We start from the raw sequence: 19,948 nt of genomic DNA, 5'->3' as shown, positions 1-19,948 counted from the left end.
GAAATTTAAATAATGGCTGCTCCGCCCATGGCATTGTAACTACCTGCTGGAAAAAGAATTGTTCAACTTGTTTTTTTTTTTGTTCCTTTGCATCTAGTTCCTTCCAAATTGTTAAGAAAGAGAAAGGACAAGATGGCTTTGGTTCCTCTAATATATATTGGGTTCAGTCTATCACTAGCAAGAGACCTAATCTTAAGTTCTGTAACAATTAGAAGGTTGCCTTCAGCTTGGCATTCATCTGATACTCTCACTCTGCTAAAATAGATTGGTTATTGAATTAATCCAAAACAAAGTTTAAACTTAAGATTCATAAGACTAATGGGGCATCACAGCCTGACTTGCCTACTCCAGCTGCCATTTCAGTAAATACGTATATAATTATTATAGATCTAGAAGATTGTTTTTATACCATTCCTTTACATTTCTGGTAAGGCGTTAGGTTTGCATTTAGTAGATTTGCTGGTAATTGAGAATCCAAGGTTCTCACATTATTGGAAAGGTTTGCTTTTAATTTCATTTGCATTTAATGATTTTCAAAAGTTGTTAAGAGATTATTTGGCTAAAACCTCATCTTAAGCTTACCATACGAGGATTTGAACCTATGTTTGATATTCTCAAGGGACATACAAGTCCTAATTCCCCTTGACAATTAACTAAAGGAAAAATAGCTTTGCGGAAAGTAGAGTAAGCTGTTAGTTATCAACAGACAAATTATATAGACTATGAAAATTGTTGGCTGTTTGTGTTATTATTACTCATGCCCACAGCAGCCCTTTGGCAAAAGAAACCATTTATGTAGATTCATCCTTGTTCATCTACAAGTAAAGTTTGTGTTAATAAAAGATTGTAAGATAGAATCCTAAAAACATTTTCAATAAAATGTTTATTCCTTATTCCAAATAGCAATTAAATTGGTTATTGAAAAATGATATTTGGCCTATTATGGCAAACATTTTAAGCAAATTTGGTGATCACTATCCAAAAGTTGTTACAGTTTTCCTCTGCATGCTTTTATATTTCCTGAAATTTACTACGCATGCAGCTCATAGAAAAGACATTTACTGTATTTACAGATGCCTCATCTATTGAGAAGGCAGTATATGTAATTAGATCACATTTAGATCACATGTTTATTTTTTTGAGTTTTCTCTACTTGAGCACAAATAATTAAATTATGTGTTGTAGCCACTGTTTAAAATACTAGAAAATCAAGCTTTCAATTTATATACTTATAGCCAGTAAATGGCTCATAATTTATAATTGCTTAAAATTGTTCCTTTTTTAGATATTGCTAATTCTCAAATTTTATAGTTATTTATAAAAATACAGCTTAATTTTTAAAACATGTACTGTCTCTGAACTTTTTAAGACATTTAAAAGCTCATTGGATTGCCTGAACCCCAGGACAATGCCAGAGCAGATTTGTATACTAGACAGATCATAGGCCTTGCAAATAATTGGCCATACTATCTTATTCTTTACAGCATCAAAATAGTAATAGCTTGATACAATAATTTGGCATTTCTAAAAGGTGTGCAAGTTAAATTGCAAAAACTTGTTTTCAGTATTTTCAATTTTTTTTTTTCATAATGGTGTTAAACCTTGAAGATTTATGTAATCAATTTTGGCAAATAGATGTTACTCATTTTGATTTTTAAAAATTAAAATATGTACATGTGACTTGACACTTTTTAGACTTTCTAGTTGCAACTAATTTAACAAGAGAAGCAACTAAAAATATAGTTATTGCCTATATTATTTCCCTGTGCTTGGTGTTCCATACCAGACTAAGATAGGTAATGGAACTGGCTATTGCAGTTATTTGACTACAGTCAAACATTTGAGAGATTTTGTTGACAATTTAATATTGAAATTCCTTATTATCCTCAAAATTGTGAAAGAGAGATTATAAAACCTTAATATCTTTATAACTCTCTGAGTGTGGGAAAAACAGCTATTGGTGCTTCTTCCCTGATTTTACAAATACTCTAAAAGGTTGGCTTTTTAAACTAAAAAGGGGGGGAGAATTATACCCTCCAAGATCACCAAAAGCACATCTTGCTTTTGTGTTATTTGTCTTAAATTTTCTGCAAACTGATGTTAAAGGTCAGTCTGCAGCAGATTGCCACTGGCATCCAGTCACTTCCAGGGTCTAATGGAGAGACCCCCTAACTAATTCTTGGAATGGTCCTGATCCTGTCTTAATTTGGGGTCATGGATCAGTCTGTATTTCTTAAGAAAAAGAAAATGGAGCCCGATGGCTGCCTGAAAGATTGGTCCGTCAAGTGGACACAGATCTTGAGCCCAATAATTATGATTCTGATAATGAAGAATCAGATAACAAATCTAGTCAGAGTGTGTTAGCCATGGAAGACCATGAGACTCTAGGCTGTTACTCTATCCAGGGTGTTCCCAAGTCTCATCTCCATCCAACCTAAAAGAGGGGACTTCCGCCCCTAGACCAAGCAGAGAGGGACTACCCAGAACCCCTCTGTCTGGCAATCTGAATTCTTGCTAAGGCTGCGAGGCTAAGCACTGCAAGGGAATATAAATAAAAGTTAAAAATATGTTTCTGGGTTCCCTGAGGGACAAGCCTGACTGCATAGGGGTTGATGTCAAAAGTATCCCCTCTCCAGGAAAAAGACATCAGGACGGGTATGACCTTCAGGCCTTACTGGACAACGACAGGAGGACTGGAGCCATTACAAGGTTCCCTTTAATTACTGGAGGTCAGGCCTCTATCCCCGCCTGGGTAAGATGAGAATTGCCACGGTCCTTCTATAATTGGAAAAGAGAGGAGACTTCAGGGACAGCCCTGCTTAACTTTGAAGGCCTAAAATCAGCTATAAGCCTAAAATTCAGCAATAGGCCTGGCTTATTTGCCCGCTCAAAGTCTTAGGTCTCCATGGAAAAACACTGAAACAGAGGGCTATAAAGTATTGTAAACAGACAGCTTTTGTTGATATCTACCAGCCTGAGTAGTCATAGACTTTGTATCTGATCCCTGTCAGTCAGCAGTTGGATGAGATACTAAAACAGTTCCACCTTCAACCTTATTTCCTACTCGGCTGGGATAATCATATTGCTGTTAACCTTGTTTGAACCTTGTGTCTCAAGCAGATAAGTTGCCTTCACACAAAGATCTCTCCCAACAAGCCCGGCTACTCGGTACCTCAGATGGGATGAAGTCGTGTAACCCACACAGCTGCTTCTACTGGACCTGTTCCTCCTGACCTATCCTCAGATGGGCTCCATAAACCCTGGACAGCAGGACACAGCCGACTCTCCTATATCCCCCATACCCATTCTTCTAGGTTCCCCCTAGAGACACGTCGCCCCCAATGTCAGCAGGAAGTAGCCAGATATCACGACGATGACCCTATTCCTGTTTCACCTCTCTCTTTTCTTTTTAAGTTAACTAAAACGGGGGAAACTGTACCTTCCCCCCCACCATGAGCAGGACTGAAGAGACCTTGGTTGCCGCAGCAAGGTCAAGTGATCTAGGTGGAGTTACCCACCTTGGCTGCCCGGAACACAGCAGAACTGCCCCTGGGCTTGCCCTGAGACATCTCCGGCCGTGACCTGGAATGGACTATGGATTATCCCACCCATCTGGAACCAGGAGGGGTTGTGGGTTGGGTCTTCCCCTTTAAATTGAGAGCTGAACATTAAAGCTTTGGGCCTTGATCAGAGAACTTTGTCTTGGCCTCATCTCTTCTCGCCCTCCTTCCCCCTTCATTCCCAGCCCCCCTTTCAGGTGAATCCAGTTGACTTGTGGCCGCGGGCGGCTACATCATTGTAAATGACTATACATGTGCATGTGTGTCTTTACTCTCCCCAGTGCTAGAATTATATAGGTGGGTCACCATGCCTGCCAGGCATAAACATATATACCCCTCCCAAAGTCATATGACAGTGAATATAGAAGACTGATACCAGGACTAGAAGTCTCAAAGACAAATAAGCATGGTCCTGAGAGCCTGTGATTGGATTCTAAAGTTTGAGAAACACTGCTAACAGCTGTTAATTCCCACAGTGCAACCTGTTTGCCTCTTTCTGTCTGATCCCTGTTCTCTGGGCCATGGCTTCAGAGAATACTCTTAAAGCCTTTGAAACATTTGGCTGGGTGGTGGAGACATTTATAGTCACAGCCTAAGGGTTCAGCCTTGTGCAGGTGTGAGAACAGCACGATCTCCCTGCAGAACAGGCCAGGACATACGATTTAGTTTTATAACATTATTATATATAGAGCAAGAGGTTAAAACCATGTGGTGGTGGCACCCACTTTTAATCTCAGCAGTCTGGAGGCAGAGGCAGGTGGATGGATCCCTGTGAGTTTGAGGCCAGCCTGGTCTACAGAGTGAATTCTGGACAGCCATGGCTGGCTATACAGAGAAACCCTGTCTTGAAAAACAAAAATTAACAAGAACGAAAGAAAGAAAGAAAAGAGAAGAAAAAAAATGAAGTGAAACAGATGGGGCTGGAGAGATGGTTCAAGAATTAAGAGCACTGGCTACTCTTGCAGAGGACCCAGGCTCAGCTCCCAGCACTCACAGGGTGACTTACAACCATCCGTAACTCTAGTTCCAGAGGACCCAGAGTTTTCTTCTGGCCTCCTTGGGCACCAGGCACACATGTGATATCAGATATAACATGCAGGCCCAACACTCATACATGTAAAATAAAAGATGAGAAAGATAAATTGCCTTGATGTTTCTGAGCAACTACATTCTGTCTGAGTGTCCAGTGTAAAAGACTATGTCTGGGACAAGATGAAGTTGGGATGGGCTTTATCTAACTGAGCAGGGGTGCTCTGGCAGCCTTTTCTTTTCAGCCATGTAGATGTGGTGTATGTGGGGGTGGTATGCATATGGGTGTGCATTCAGAGGTCAGAAGGTGATGACAGGAGTCATCCTTGACTGTTTGAAAGCACAGCTCACTGACTGAACAGTCAGCTCCAGGGCTCCTTTGTCCTGCCTAAGTGATGCTGTCACAGGCAGTGTCACAGTGACTGTGCTTGCACAGTAGGGGTTTTGCTCACTGTCATCCACAGCTGCACTTTGGCTAGTTCCTTTCTTTTCTCTTCTTTTAGTGTTTTTAGAGACTAGGTTTCTCTGTGTAGCCAGCCATGGCTGTCCAGAAACTCACTCTGTAGACCAGGCTAGCCTAGAACACAGATCTGCCTGCCTCTGCCTTCCAAGTGTTGAGACAAAGGGTGTGTATCACTACCACCCAGCTCTTTATTTTTTTTTTTTTTTAATATTTAACATTTAGTCTTTAATTAAGCACATAAAAACCATATTGCTCAATAAATTTTCCTGAACTTTTTGTGAAATTCAAATCGTAGTGTATCATTTATAATCTTTTTTCTTCCTTCTGATCCTTTATACCTTTTGCACAGATAAAAAAAAAACAAAAAACAAACAAACAAACAAACAAACAAACAAACAAAAAACCCAAAAGAAAAAAAAAAAAAAAAAAAAACAAACCCAAAACCCAAAATCACACAGACCCTCTTGTGCTTTCTGTTGTTTTTCCCTCCAGGCCTCACTTTGGCCGTTTCTAAAACTTTACTACTTCAACACCTCTATAGCTGGGAGTCTCTTAAACACTGGTGCTGAGACATTTATGGCAGGTTATTTAACCTTCCCAAGCCTCCATTTCTGCTTCTTTAGAACGGAGATAACTTCAAACAAGGCGGCTGCCTGACTATGCTACTGTGGAGTTACTTAACTCGGGTGTTTCAGCACTGGGTCTCCATGCCTTACTCAAGGGCACTGCTCTGAAGACCAGCGCGTGGTACATGGAGGCTACTTCCAGCAGACACTGCACACAGGGCACAACAAATGTGGCTTTGGGCTAGGAAGTTGCTCAGGATTTGTCTGGTGTACACAGGCCCTGGTTTGGGTCTTCAGCATACCTGAATAAAGACAAGCGGAGGGCCCAGCATGCTGTACTCATTCTTAGCACATTTTGAGCTCTAGGTCAACCTGGTCTACACAGTGAGACACTACATCAAAATAAAAAAGTGGCTCTAAGGACAGCATGTTTGACAAACAGCTAGACGGTGGATGTCTAGTACTGTGATCACTGTGGTGCTTACTGGACAGGCTGAATCCAATTAGACTCTAGAATATAAGAAATGGCTCCTGTGGGGCTTAGGATACTGTTGATAGAATTTCAGAGAGCTGTCCTTGGTGTCAGGGTGGAGACGGTGCTGGAAGATACCGCAGGGTAGTAAAGAGGCACAGAGCAGCAAGGGACCACTCCACAGTTAGGAAAAGTTCTTTCCATTTAATGCTAGACTTTCAAGGATTGAGATGCAAGCCTTTATGCAATTACATCCAATGTTAAAATTGGTAATACATAATTTACAAAGATTAACATCAAAACAATCATCTATTTAGATATGCTTTTCTGTAAAAAGGAAATATATTAGCAGCATTTATGTTTTTCGCAATCACACAGCCTACAGACATGCAGACTAACTCTGTATCTATTTGCAGTGATGTAGTGCTTTGCCCCGCATTTCGAACACCAAAACCCACCTGGCAGCTGGGGGTTGTTTTATTTTGTTATTATAAAATAACTGAAAAATAAAAAAGGCATTAATTTCTACACCAGTAAGAAAACAAGTTTTTTTTGCACTTACCTAACATTTGATTGTCTAAAAAACATTTCAGTTTTTAATCTTTCAACAAAAGAAAGATAAAAATGACAGCGTAGTGTCTTTTGCTTCTGTTCTTGCATTTTACAAAGTTTTTTCTTTCTTGTTTTAAAATTTTAGTGTTTAACACTATTAAAGGAAAACATTGAATTTAATCTCTTTCTTGTCATTTTCTTGCTTTTGACTAAAAGGAGACCCCCAAAGTGCCCTTAGTCCTCCCTCCCTCCCACCCATTCCCTGCAATGAGAAACAAAAGAAACCACTTAAATGGGCTTGGACATGCGCTCCCCAGCGCCACGCGTGAGCATCTTATACCCAGGTCTCGTGGTAATGTACAATGCTTCTCTACAGTAAGAAAATACTCCAAACTATTTTCTTAATTTCTCTTTTTTTCTTTAATAAAATATTTTGCTTTTTCTCTGCTCAAGGGGATCTATGTCACCCCCCTCTCTTTCTCTCTCTCTTTTTTCCCTTAAGAATAACACAGAAAGGAGAAAAAGAAAATCAATGGAATGAAAGGTGGTCAAATGTTTCTACCTAAATGAGTCAGAGCGTCGTCATCATAAGGGGAAGGAAATGTACAGTTAGGACATCATTGGTCCAGTATCGGAAAAGAGTAATGAAGGTGTGATTACTAATGTATTGCTTACCAATCTCACAGCATACACACACGCGAGCGCGCATACACACACACACACACACACACACACGTGCGCTCACACACATATATATATACACACACACACACACATATATACACACACACACATATATACACACACACACACACACATAACTTGGCACATTTAAAAACCATCTTTTCTCTTATAAGAACATCTAAAATGTATATGCATATGTATGTCTCAGAAGACAAAGCAAAGCTTTTTGAATTTTACTTGTAAAGAGACAGTATGGTCTGGTAACTTCTGGTCAAGAGATTGGGCAAGAAGGCGACCCTGCATATACCTCCTGATGATGAAGTCATTCAGAAAGGTGGAAGGGAAACGGGACTTGTGTGAGGGATGGACACTGGAACTATACAGTTAAGAAAATAAGAGTAGTGTTTTCAATCAGTAATATACACTTAGAACAAACACTCTGATAGTGAACACTGCTCAACAGTTCTGTAGTGAGTTTTGTTAGGGGAGACGTTTAGAGGTTTTATGTATTTTAAAAACCGTTGTTCTTTTTTGAAGTGAATCTTGTTGCACAGCAGACACACAGGAAGAGAAGCAGCATGTGTGCTGGCGGGGGCTTGGCTTTCTCAGTAGGAAAAAATATGTTCGGCAGGTTATGAAGGGTAAACCAAAAATGATGAAGAACACTGCCCTTGACCCCATGGGGGCCTCTCCTCCTCCCTGATTCTATCGACTCTGTTCTGGGAGACAGAGGTAGGAGAGCGGCAGCAGTTCTAAGTGCTTTGAGCAGTTGATTCCTGTTCTATAACTTTGACCTGGTTGGGCAAGAAGGAGGAAAAAACTTTCCTGTTCAAGGAACTTAAAAAGAGGCCTCAGCTACTCGATCTGTTCAGGTCTCTGATGTAGCTCTTAGAGCTAAGAGGAGAAATGGGATAGGGCTGGGGACTGTACCCTTCCCTTTGGACTTTGAATTTACACCTGGTCGTAGGAAGCAGCTTCTTAGTGCTCGCAGGATCAGAGGACAACCCAGAGAACCCAAGCTGTGAGGAGCATCCAGTGCTGTAAAGTACCAATAGCTTCTGGCTATTCCAAATGTGGCCAAGCCATAAAGAGAAGTGAATTCAACCATCTCAGACAAGCCTATTTCCTCTCCCTTTCCACTAGCTCCAAGTTTGAATAAGTACCTAATGTCAGACACGTGACCCCACTCCCCTTGCCTGGACGGAACTTTTCTGCCCCAGTCCATGTCCAGAGAGCAAGAGACTGGACTCGATGGTGCCGCTGGATCCCAGATGCTTGAGGTTCTCATCCTTTTGAGAGTCACTTCCGAAAGCTGTTTTCTGGTATAAACAAAGTGCGCCTTCGCAGTTTTCTGCCAGACCCTTCCTCCAGTAGGTAGGTCACATCAATGGCTGAAATCAGAACCAAGACAGCACATCAGGTATCACTCTTCTGCACTGCATTCTGGATCTGCACTCTAGAGAATGCAGGGACTCAGAGTCTAAAGCATTAGGTCTGCTCCTAGCCCCAAGTTTTTATTTTGAAGCTGTACTCCAGCCCCCCAAAAGAGAAATCATTCTCTAGGGTTTGAAAGACACCATCTGATTCGTAGCATCACTCTGAAGACACAACTGAGCCAAGTTTATGAAAGAACGAAAGCATTTTCTTAGACCATGTTCCACGCTGGCATAGTAAGTAGATGTTGTTCTAATTCCAGACAAAGCGCAGTACTGTAATGGATTCTCCATCATATCTAAGGTACTAGTTTTATTTTCCAGCACAACACACATGCACACACACAGGGTTGCTTTTTTACCTCTTTTTTGTTTACCTCTCATTTGTTTTCTAGCCTGATTATGAGCCTGAATCTTACCATTTTTCCCAGGTATTTTCTCAAGGAGGTTGAGCAAGATCTGGTTGAGCCGTTCCCTCTGGTTGTGCCTTCGCTCCTCAGGTGTGCTGGCTAGCTGGGGATCTTGATTACCTTCCTCTGGTTTCTTTTCAGCATCACTGACAGTGTCCCCAGTGACTCTGTCCTGGGCTGGCTCCTCAGGGCTGGGCATTTCCCTGGCTGCTTGCTCCTGACTAGCCAGCACCTCTTCAATCAAGGGCAAAGCATCATCATCTTGTCCTAGGTCTTTTAGGGGTGGCTTTGAACGTTCAGACTTCCAGGACGATCTGCCAAAAGGATGTGTGACTTCAGAGCAAGGCCAAGCAAGACACAATGGAGGGTGGGAAAGTGAAATTGAGAAGCTTAAGGATGGCCCGAGACCCTGGAGTCTGCTTATTAGAGCCTGGCTTGAGTTACAAAATCTGAATGTTAGCACTAGAACAAACCACCACTTTTCTCTGAGATTTAATTTTTTCTTTTTTGTTAGTTTGCGCATGCCAGGTTAGTGTTCTACCACTTAGAAATTAATTTAATTTCCATTTGTAAAATTAAACCTTTTTCTTGTTCTCAGAAATCTGAAGCAAAAATGAGATAAAATCCCATAAAACACTCCAGGCCTGGTAAAGCTACTTAGTTAACTCTGATTGCTTCAGGAACACGAAGGAAGCACAGCCTGTGACATCTCCAGTAAAACAACTACAGTCACATCTTACTGTTCTTACATCACTTTTCACATCTGTGTGAACGTGCGCATGCACATGTGTATGTATATGAGTGCAGGTGCCCATGGAGGCCAGGGGAGGGTGCTGGATTCCCTGGAGCAGGCAGGATTTGCAGGTGGCTATGAACAAATGGACACAGGTACAGGGAACAGAACTCATGTCCTCTATAAGAACAGCACAGACTCTTAACCACTGAGTCATTTCTACAGTCCCAGCAGTGGCCATTTATGCTAACTGAAAAGCCTTCATGAGGATCATCCTTCTCCTTCCCAAAACAAGCAAAGACCAGATAAACCGTTAAGTGTGAACTGTGCAATACTGACGGTATCTCTTTAACAGATGCATCATCATGTTACAGAGAAAGCTCAGTTCAGAAAGACATATTTTGAGTCCATCTGCAGTTCTGTTGCTAACCTTGTTCTCTTTCTCTTATCTTTGCACCCCACACCCCTGTTCTTGCTAAGGATTCATAATGGGACTGCACCTCTCACACTTTAGTGATAGCATTACACTGGGCTACCCTACACAGAATAGCCAATCCCAGTAGTAGAGACCAATGAGGAGCTACTGGCTTTCATGTTCTATATTAGCTCCTGGCCAACCTTTTAGGACTCACCGTCCTCCGTTCCTCTTGTAGTTGTCTGGGACATAATGAGGCTGCAGAAAAAAAAGGAGAGAGGGAGAGGGAGGTAGATACATTAATGTTGGAACTGATCTGGGGTTGCTAGGGTAAGGAAGGTAATTTGGGTGGCATATCCATCCATCCATCCATCCATCCATCCATCCATCCATCCATCCAACATGAGATGCTGACATCTTCCTTTTATGCTTTGCTTTTTTTTTAAACCACCAGGAGGCAAATTACTTTTTTTGCCTCTTGCTCCTACCAAAATGTTCTGTGCTGTTATAGGCTTGTAGCAGTTATAGGAACCATGAAATGAAACCTCTGTAAGCCAAAATAACATTTTTGCTTCTTTTAAACATATTGCCTCAGGAAATCTGCCATAGCAACTGAAAGCTGACTAACATTCTCTCTTCAAAAAAACACACGAGGATGAGGAACCTGTCAGCTGGGGTCTTATTACAAGACAGAAATGATAATGACCAAAATCCTACATAGCAATGAATGAAAGTCACTGGTCTGTATTCTCAACAACTAGAAAAAAACACCCAGGGAGAAGGCGAGAATAAGAAATGTGAACACAAGCAAGTATCCTACCATGAAGCTACTTTTTAGATTCATTTAACAATCTTGTCTTCCATTTAAATAAATAAATTAATTCATTCATTCATTTATTCATTCGTTTATCGCATTATATTTGGGACATATGAAGGGTTCTTTTACTATGTGGGCTTTGGGATCAAACTCAGGTCTTTATGCTCTGAGGAAGTGCCTTTATCCACTGAGCCATTTAGTCAGCTCCCATGTATTATACATGACCTGTTTTAAGACACTATGTAGCCCTACCTGGACTAGAACTTGCTACACAGGCCATGCTGGCCTCAAAATAATCACACCTGCTTCTGCATCTGCAGGAAGGGCTGGGATTAATGGTGTCTGTCTTCACATCCAGACACTTCTTATATTTTTGATTTAGATATAAGAAAAACAAAGCATCAAAGAATCTTAAGAGTTAAGATTGCTTGGGGTTCAGGGTAAGCCTAGGTTACATGGAGGCTGTGAGGCAAACCTATGTCATAGTGAGACCTTGTCTCAGAAACATAAAAAGATTACTTTTAGAATAACTATCCTTCATAAGCATTTATTGAGGCAGGGTCTCACTGTGTAGCCTTAACTGGTCTACAACTTGCTATGTAGACCAGGCTGGACTTCGACTCATAGAGATCTACCTGCCTCTGTATCCCAAGTATACTACCACACTGGCTTCTACATGCTTCTTACAATTACGAATATGAAGAAAGGAAGGTGTAGAGGTACCAGAGTACTCTGCAGATAGGAGTACTCATCACACAAGCAAGAGGACCAGGGTTCAAGTCACCACTACTCACATAACAAAGCAAGGTATGGCCCAGTGCTGGGTGTAGGGTTACTGGAGTTTGCTGGCTATTAGCATCAGGTCTAGTGAGAGACCCTGTCTCAAGGGATTGTGGTGGAGAGTAGAACAGGCAAGCTAGACTCCTCTGGCTTTCTTACCTGGGCTTGTACACAGGTACACACACTATACATACTATTAAAAAAAAAATAAAAGGAAAAAATATTGAGGCCTCAAGTATTATGTATGTAATTCCAGTACTTAGGGGGTAGTAAGTGGCAAGAGAACTGAAAATTCAAGATCAGCTGAACTAAGTGGTGACACCCTGCCTCAGAAGAAAACCAAAGGTTACTTACTGAGAAGTCTCTTTTGGGAGTGAGCTTCTTGGGGAAATGATCGAAGGCATAGGGTTTGGTGCAGACAGGATAGCGATTTCGATGGATCTTGTAAAAAAGGTGTGCTGACTTGTCGAGCCGATAATCACAAATGTACACATCTTGTTCCTTTATTCCTTTGGGTCTCCCTGTGAATTCAAACACTGTTACAGAACCTGACTGCCCATGCCAGAGAACAGGCTTAGCTGCTAGAGTACATGCTGCTCTTACAGAGGACCGGAGTTTGGTTCCCAGTACCCAGCTGACAGGACTCACAGCCGTCTGCAGCTCCAGCTTCAGGGGATATGACACCCTCACTCTAGCTCCCAAACACAACACTAGAAGACTCACACACACAAACACACACACACACACACACACACACACACACCTACACTTAGCCACATTATTAAAGATAAAATAGATCCAGGCCAAAGAGTGGTAGTGCACATCTTTAATTTTAGGAGGTAGGAGGATCTTTGTGTTCAAGGTCAAAGAGGCCTGGTCTACAAAGAGAAACCCTGTCTCCAAAAATAGATAGATAGATAGATAGATAGATAAATAAATAAATAAATAAATATAAAAAAGCAAACTTCTACAATAAGAACTGAAACAGGGATAAGTAATCTGATTTTCCTTTGTTCCCAAATCAGCTCAGTGGATAACATCTATCTTAGAGACAAAAGACAGACCCATTAGGAGGAGACACTACAATGATTAGCATTCTGTGGCTGTAGAAGAAGACAGTAGAGTTTAAGGTACTGGCATCCAAAGGAGTTGGAGCCTAGCTGTGGAAAGCAGTAACAGGCTGTAGGCACAGAAACTGACTGAATATGCACAGCAGGGGTTCTGAGCAAACCCTGAGGGACAGAATGGTTCCTGGGGAAGTTATTAGATAGAGCATCATAAAGACAAGGAAAGTGAATACTTCTTTTTAAATTGGAGAGGTGTAAGCACTTTGCCAGTATGGAACAGAATATTTATTGTTGTAATAAAGCTTTCTGCTATGATACTGAAGTAAAGATACAGGTAGGTAAACTCTGGCTAAGCATGGCAATAAACGCACAGTAAGCCAACTATAAATTAGAGCTTCTGTAGATTATTTGATTTTTGTAAAATTCAGAAAAACCTAGTTTCAAATTAAGGAAACTTATGCTTGGTCAAGTATTTAGGTAGTAAAATGTGAAGGGGCTGAATTTTAAAACTGGCTCAGTATTTTAAAATTCTGGGCCTGAGTGTGGGCCTGCTGACCCAAGCTCAATCCCGTAAGCTCGTATGAAGAGAAAAGGCTGTGGCTTATGGCTACCTAAGTACTGTACAAGGGACTCTCAGGGACCCTCACACCCTGCTCTGCATCCTTGTGTTTACACATTAAAATACCTTTATTAGCTGGATATGGTGGCGCACAGAAACCTTTAATCTCAGTACTCCAGAGTCAGAGGTGGCTAGGTCTGACTCTGGAGTTCAAGGTCACCCTAGTCTACATAGTCAATTCCAGGCCAGGTTAGCATAGTAAGATCCTGTTGCAAAATGAATAAATAAGTAAATATATTGTGGTTTATTTAAAAAAAAAAAAAAGGAGGGGACAGGGATGGCAGCACATGCCTTTAATCCTAGCACCTGGGAGGCAGAGGCAGGTAGATATCTGAGTTGAGACCAGCCTGGTGTATAAAGAATTCTAGAATAGCCAGGGCTAGAGAAATTCTATCTTGAAAATCCAAAAAAAAGAGTGGTTCTCTCTGATGTTTCATAGCTAGTGTTAGTATTAGAGAATCCTTTTCAATACTTTTAGATTTACCTTTTTTAATGTCCACGAATATTTTGTCTACATGTAAGTGTACCATGTATATGCCTGGTATCTAAGTGAAGTCAGCAGCAAGTTTTGGATTCCCTACAACTGGAGTTATAGAGATGGTTCTGAGCTGTCATGTAGGTGCTGGGAACTGAACTTGGGCCCCTGCAAGAGTCACAAGTGCTCTTAAATGCTGCGCCATCTCTCCAGTCCCAAAGATTGCTTTGTAACAAGCCTTCATCATTTATTTACCTTTACAGTATGTATAAAGATCCAACACACAGCAGGTCCCAACTACAGCCTCCAAGGGAATGATCTCATAGAGTGGCACCCGAAACAGCTCATTGTGATAGAACCGACGGGATGGAGAGTGATGAGTTTCATGGGGGCGGAAATAATGGTGACCAAAGGCAAACCGTTCTTCTCTTAAAAAAAAAAAAAGAAAAAAAAAAAAAAAGGAAAATAAGAAAGGTGAGGTTAAGTCTACTAGCAAGACTTCAGTGCGCACTCTGCTGGCAGGAGGAGAGAAGAACTAGCACCTACTTTTCATTCTTCCAAAGCTTCTCGATCCTAAAGATGTCAAGTTTATCTCGGTTAATGTGAGATAACAGTCTATAGGACTGACGGACTGGGTGGCCATCAGGTGTGCGCCGACTGTCCCTCATCAGGTACACACAATCACCTAGAAAGGTATAGAACAAAGAACATTAATGCTGACCTCTGGATGGATTCCATAAGGAATCCTTCTATCGGATCCAGGGTCTAAAATGATGAGGGGTAGGCAGATAGTTCAGCAATTAAATGACCAAGAAGCTCAGCTTCATCTCTAGTATTACAAAGAAATCAAGAGAATGTAAAACCAGCATTGTGACAACTATTTTCAACTCTACACTGAGAATTATAGATGACTATTTTTGTACTTTCTGTGTCTTTATTAGTATTTTTTTTTTTTTTATTTGGCCTTTGAGACAGGTTTTACTATGTAGCTATGGCTGGCCTGGAACTCACTAAGTAGACCAGGCTAGCCTCAAACTCAGAGATCTACCCCTCTCTGCCTCCAGATGGGATTAAAGACACTGTGCCATTATACCTGGCCAACTAGGTTTAATTACTGTAAGGACTCTGGATATAGCTCAGTTCTAGGCTACTCAACTAGCATGCTTGAAGCTTTGGGTCAATAATCAGCACAGCTAACAAAAACCAAGTAGACAGAAATAAAACTAGTCTAAGCCAGGTAGAGTAGCCAACGCCTCTCATCCCAGAACTTGGGAGGTGGGGGCAGGACACTGGGAGTTTGAGGCCTGGCCTGAGCTACAGTCGGAAAAACCAAAAACCATTAACAACAAAACAAGACACAAATTACCACCCCTCCCCCTCACCCCGAACCAAACAAAAGCTATCAAATCAAGGGAAGGGACTCATAGGGCCCAACCATTACTGAAGAGCTACTGACAATGGCTGCTAGAGAAGTGGGGTGGAGAGTCACAGTATTCAGGGATACAGACTCTCTCTCTCTCTCTCTCTCAAACATGCACACGCACGCACACACACAGTGGAGTTGGAGCCCTTTTACTTACCCTGACGAAGCAGCAAGTCATCTCGAAGTAAACAGATGAAGTAAACACAGCCAGGCTGGGCATAGTGTGGCCTAGGGATCATGGGTACCTCCTAATAAGAGCAGAAAGTCAATGGACAAAGTATTATGTTTGGCCTAATGATCTCAATTCATAAATTAAAACTTAAAAATTTCCATCCAATACTTTTTTTTAAACAGTAGTTTTTTTAAACCAATTTCTTTTTTTCCCCTTAATTTATTTATATGAGTAAACTGTCAAGGTCTTCAGACACACCAGAAGAGGACATCAGATCCCATTACAAATGGCTGTGAGCCACCATGTGGTTGCTGGGAATTAAACTCAGGACCTCTGGAGGAGCAGTCAGGCAGTCAGTGCTCTTAACCACTGAGCCATCTCTCCAGCCTCCCATCCAATTCTTTTAAAAGTCATTTTAATAATATACTATACATATATAAAAAGATGGAAACCTCTAGTTTTGAAATCCAGAGAAATTAGAGGGATCGGCCTGCCCGTCTCTCCAGAGTGCTGAAATTAAAGGCGTGCACCATCACTGCCTGGCTTTATACAGTACTAGTTCTTTCATAGATCCTAAGTAGTTCATTGCCTAACTACAGATCAGCTTACCCTGTCCACAGGCCGGGGGTCACACTGCTCACAAAGGTAGTGCTCCACGTCTGTGTTCACACCCATGCAGTCACAGTGCTGCCACACCTATGAAACAGGCACACTTGACAAGGCACTTACACTTAGGCAAGTCCTGAGAAACAATAATAATGATGATAAAACAAAACAGCAGACAAGGCAAGACAGAAGAGGAATTACGCCGGAAGGATAGGAGAGAATTAGAAATAACTAAGAAAAACAAGAGGAAAATACAATATGTGAATAAAATTTACAAATCAATTTTAATATATAGATCTGGACAAACAAAATGGGAGGTGAGGAGAGAAAATGAAGATGAATGTGCTACCAAACTATCACTGCTATGTAATACTTACTAGGCTGAGCTACTGTGAATGTCATTATTCTTGTAAAGAACTGCCACTTGGGTTTACTACTCACAGCCCCACGAACATATCAAACAACAAGTGTACAGGAGAGGAGGACACTACAAACGGAGTCCAGGCCTAGAGTCTTGCAGTAGGAGCTCTCTGTGAATGAACTTATTACATACATGGAGCCCACCTGCATCCATGCTTTACACCATGTGCTACTACTTCATGCTTTGAAGGTAAAGCGCTAGGTCAAATGCTACCTTTCTACGTGCAGCTTTTGTGAGAAATGTACAGTTAAAATGGGCAGAAAGAAGAGGAGAGGGAGATGTAAATGAAAGATAAAGAAGGAGAAAGATAATATGACAAACAGTAGAGGATAAACAAAAGCTGAGCTAGGTTTCAGTTCATTAAAAGCCTGCCTGGTCAACTCCAGGGAAGCGCAGGCTCCTGTGCCACGCTGGCACTCACCATGCACTTGTCACACTGGATCATGAGGCCTTCATCCTTGTAGAGGCCGCAGATGCAGCGGATAACATCATCGTCTTTCTCATGCCCATTCTCCTTCTCGGAGACTGAGGTCTCACTGCTGTCTGCCTCACTGGCCGTTTCTCCCACAATCTCATCGATCTGAGCCGAAGCTTCATGCCGGGCACTGTAATAGGCCTTTCTTAAGCGGCAAACATCTCTCCCAATTGGGGATTTACGTCCATAGTACTTCTGAAGAAAACAAAAGAAAGATCATTTTTGCTTTTCTCCTTTTGGTTTAAATATAAACCTGCAGAGGCAGCATGATTTTCTTTATTATTCCATTTTGGCTAACAAATTGAACTATAAAGAATTAAAATTAGAATATAAATGTTTTGGTTTTTTTCTATTGCTTTGTTATTGAATTTCTGTCAAGAGCCTTACTATCCCATAATATCAAATCACAGTAATCATTAAATTTTAATTAATGTTGCAAGCATAATGTATTATAGAAATGTACCATTTACCTTTGTTTTGCAAATGCCTGGAGCACATAGTAAAAGTCTGTGGAAGCTGGGTTAATAGAAACTATGCTGTAATTCAAGATTGCTCTACTCAGTCTCTTCCCTCTCTTTGTGTTGGGAGCCGACTTTAGCAGAAAGTGGCTAGATCAACTTTGCAGCCATCTGGAACCATATACCCTGACGAAAGATTTGGTTTTCAATAGCCTACAACAGCTGAAGCACACTCTGATATCCCACATATTTTGTGTTGCTGTTTACTGCCCCCAGCTGCAAGGTGCACGTGGTAGTCACGCCTGCAAGGCATGCGGTTCACGTGCTGTCCACGCTATAGACGCCTGTAAGGCTTACGTCATATCAACACCCGCAAGGCACGTGGTATCCACGAGCCTACAAGGCACGTGGCAAAAGCTTATAAATAGCTCAAAATTCCCTTCAATAAACGAGACTTGATCAGAATCTCTGTCTTGTCTCCATTCTTTGTGTCTCTTCCCCTTTATCCTCTCCCTCCCTCTCTCTCTCTCTCTCTCTCTCTCTCTCTCTCTCTCTCTCTCTCTCTCGCTAGACCCTGACCCTCGGACCGGAACACGGGCAGTACGGGCTGCAACATCTTTGACTTTTTCTTATTTCATCTTTCAGCTCTATTTACACCAGTCATCTCTATTCTACAGGGTATTTCAAAGTCACCAGAGAATTTCCTTTTCTAGTCACTAGAATATACTAGAATAGTATACATTAATACTCTAGGCTTGTTTTGGAGGCAGGATCTTCTTACACAGTCTGGTATGGGCTCAAACTTGAGCTGACTTTCTTGCTTCAGGCTTTCAAGTGATTACAGGGGTAAGCCACCCAATTTGGCTTCATATATATTTATTTTTAAGAACAAAGCAATGTCAGATACATAATATATTACTATATATTATTTTTATATTTATATAATATAAAAGTTCAGGGTTAAAATTAGGGTTTTACAAAGATTGTATTGTTTTTGAGAAATAACTCAATCATCCATTCCAGAATTTTCTGTGCTGGTGTGTGTGTTGGGATTAAAGATGTGTGACTCTACATTTTTAATGGTAATTTCATATATGCTTTGAGATAACTTAGATCCTAATGCTTGTACAATATGAGTATTTTTACTGACTGAGCTATTTTTGATTAAACAATTATCATTGCCGTCTCGGCACAAACATGCCGTGGCATGCATACAGAGGTCAGACAATGACTCAGCAGAGTAAATTCTCTTCTTCCAACACTACACTGTGAGCCCTGGGAATAAATCCACATTGCTAGAATTGCATAATAAGAACTTTTACCTGAGAAGCCACCTTGCTGAGAAACTACCCTGTTATCTCTAAGAAAGGGGCTCACTATAAGGAATTCTATGTAGACCAGGCTGCCTTTGAACTCATAAGAGATCTACCTACAAGTGCTGAAATTAAAGTTATACAACATTATACTTGATCAGCTTTTTTTTGTTTGTTTGTTTTGTTTTTTCGAGACAGGGTTTCTTGGCCTTGAACTCAGAAATTCGCCTGCCTCTGCCTCCCAAGTGCTGGGATTAAAGGCATGTGACACCACTGCCTGGCAGAATATTTTTAATGAATAGAATTTAACATTACTTAGCAAAATGTAATACATACTCTTTTTTTTTTTTTTTAAAGATTTATTTATTTCATTTACATGAGTACACTGTAGCTGTCTTCAGACACACCAGAAGAGGGCATCAGATTCCATTATAGATGGTTGTGAGCCACCATGTGGTTGCTGGGAATTGAACTCAGGACCTCTGGAAGAGCAAGCAGCCAATGCTCTTAACTGCTGAGCCATCTCTCCAGGCCCCGTGTAAAACATACTCTTAAGAGTACTTAATAAAAATAACTTGTCTTGGGTCTGGAGTGATTAAGAAGGCTAAGCATTCTTGCCTAGAAGGTTCAGTTCCTAGCTCCACATGGTGGCTCACAAACACCTCTAACTCCAGTTCCAGGGGATCTAACACTCTCTTTTGGCCTCAGTGGACACTGCACACATGTGGTGCATATACATAAACTGATAAAAAAAATTACTGTCAGGCTGATGAGATGGCTCAGCAAGTAAAGTTACTTGCTGCCAAGTCTGACAACCTGAGTTTGATCCCAGGGACCCACATGCCAGGAGGACAGAACTGATGCCTCAACATGCATGTTGTGACATGTATATACACACACAACATTGTTGGAGATTGGTTTTAATTTAGCTTTGAATTAATCCGGCCCCCCAAATCAGGAATCTGCATTTCCAAACACTGAAGGTCCTTGTCTCCAACTGGTTTT

At 41.2% G+C, this 19,948-nt stretch overlaps 1 protein-coding gene across 3 annotated transcripts in view; it reads right to left on the bottom strand.

The window, feature by feature from the left end:
• Nucleotides 1-6,274: 6,274 nt before the first annotated feature.
• Ash1l (ASH1 like histone lysine methyltransferase) overlaps nt 6,275-19,948 on the bottom strand; it is a 131,140-nt gene continuing 117,466 nt past the window's right edge. For all 3 annotated transcript variants that reach the window (XM_076932732.1, XM_034500429.2, XM_076932731.1), the window contains exons 20-28: nt 17,119-17,367; nt 16,280-16,366; nt 15,656-15,746; nt 14,622-14,760; nt 14,331-14,503; nt 12,269-12,435; nt 10,535-10,575; nt 9,179-9,483; nt 6,275-8,717 (exon numbers count right to left, since the gene is read on the bottom strand). In XM_076932732.1, coding sequence (XP_076788847.1) covers nt 8,626-8,717; nt 9,179-9,483; nt 10,535-10,575; nt 12,269-12,435; nt 14,331-14,503; nt 14,622-14,760; nt 15,656-15,746; nt 16,280-16,366; nt 17,119-17,367 — 1,344 coding nt within the window. In that variant the 3' untranslated portion in view covers nt 6,275-8,625. The remainder of the gene's footprint in view (nt 8,718-9,178; nt 9,484-10,534; nt 10,576-12,268; nt 12,436-14,330; nt 14,504-14,621; nt 14,761-15,655; nt 15,747-16,279; nt 16,367-17,118; nt 17,368-19,948) is intronic.

Source organism: Arvicanthis niloticus, chromosome 4 (assembly GCF_011762505.2).
Source record: "Arvicanthis niloticus isolate mArvNil1 chromosome 4, mArvNil1.pat.X, whole genome shotgun sequence".
NCBI classification, from domain to species: domain Eukaryota; kingdom Metazoa; phylum Chordata; class Mammalia; order Rodentia; family Muridae; genus Arvicanthis; species Arvicanthis niloticus.
The sequence above is the reverse complement of the archived record's forward strand: the minus strand, read 5'-3'. Positions and strand labels throughout refer to the sequence as shown.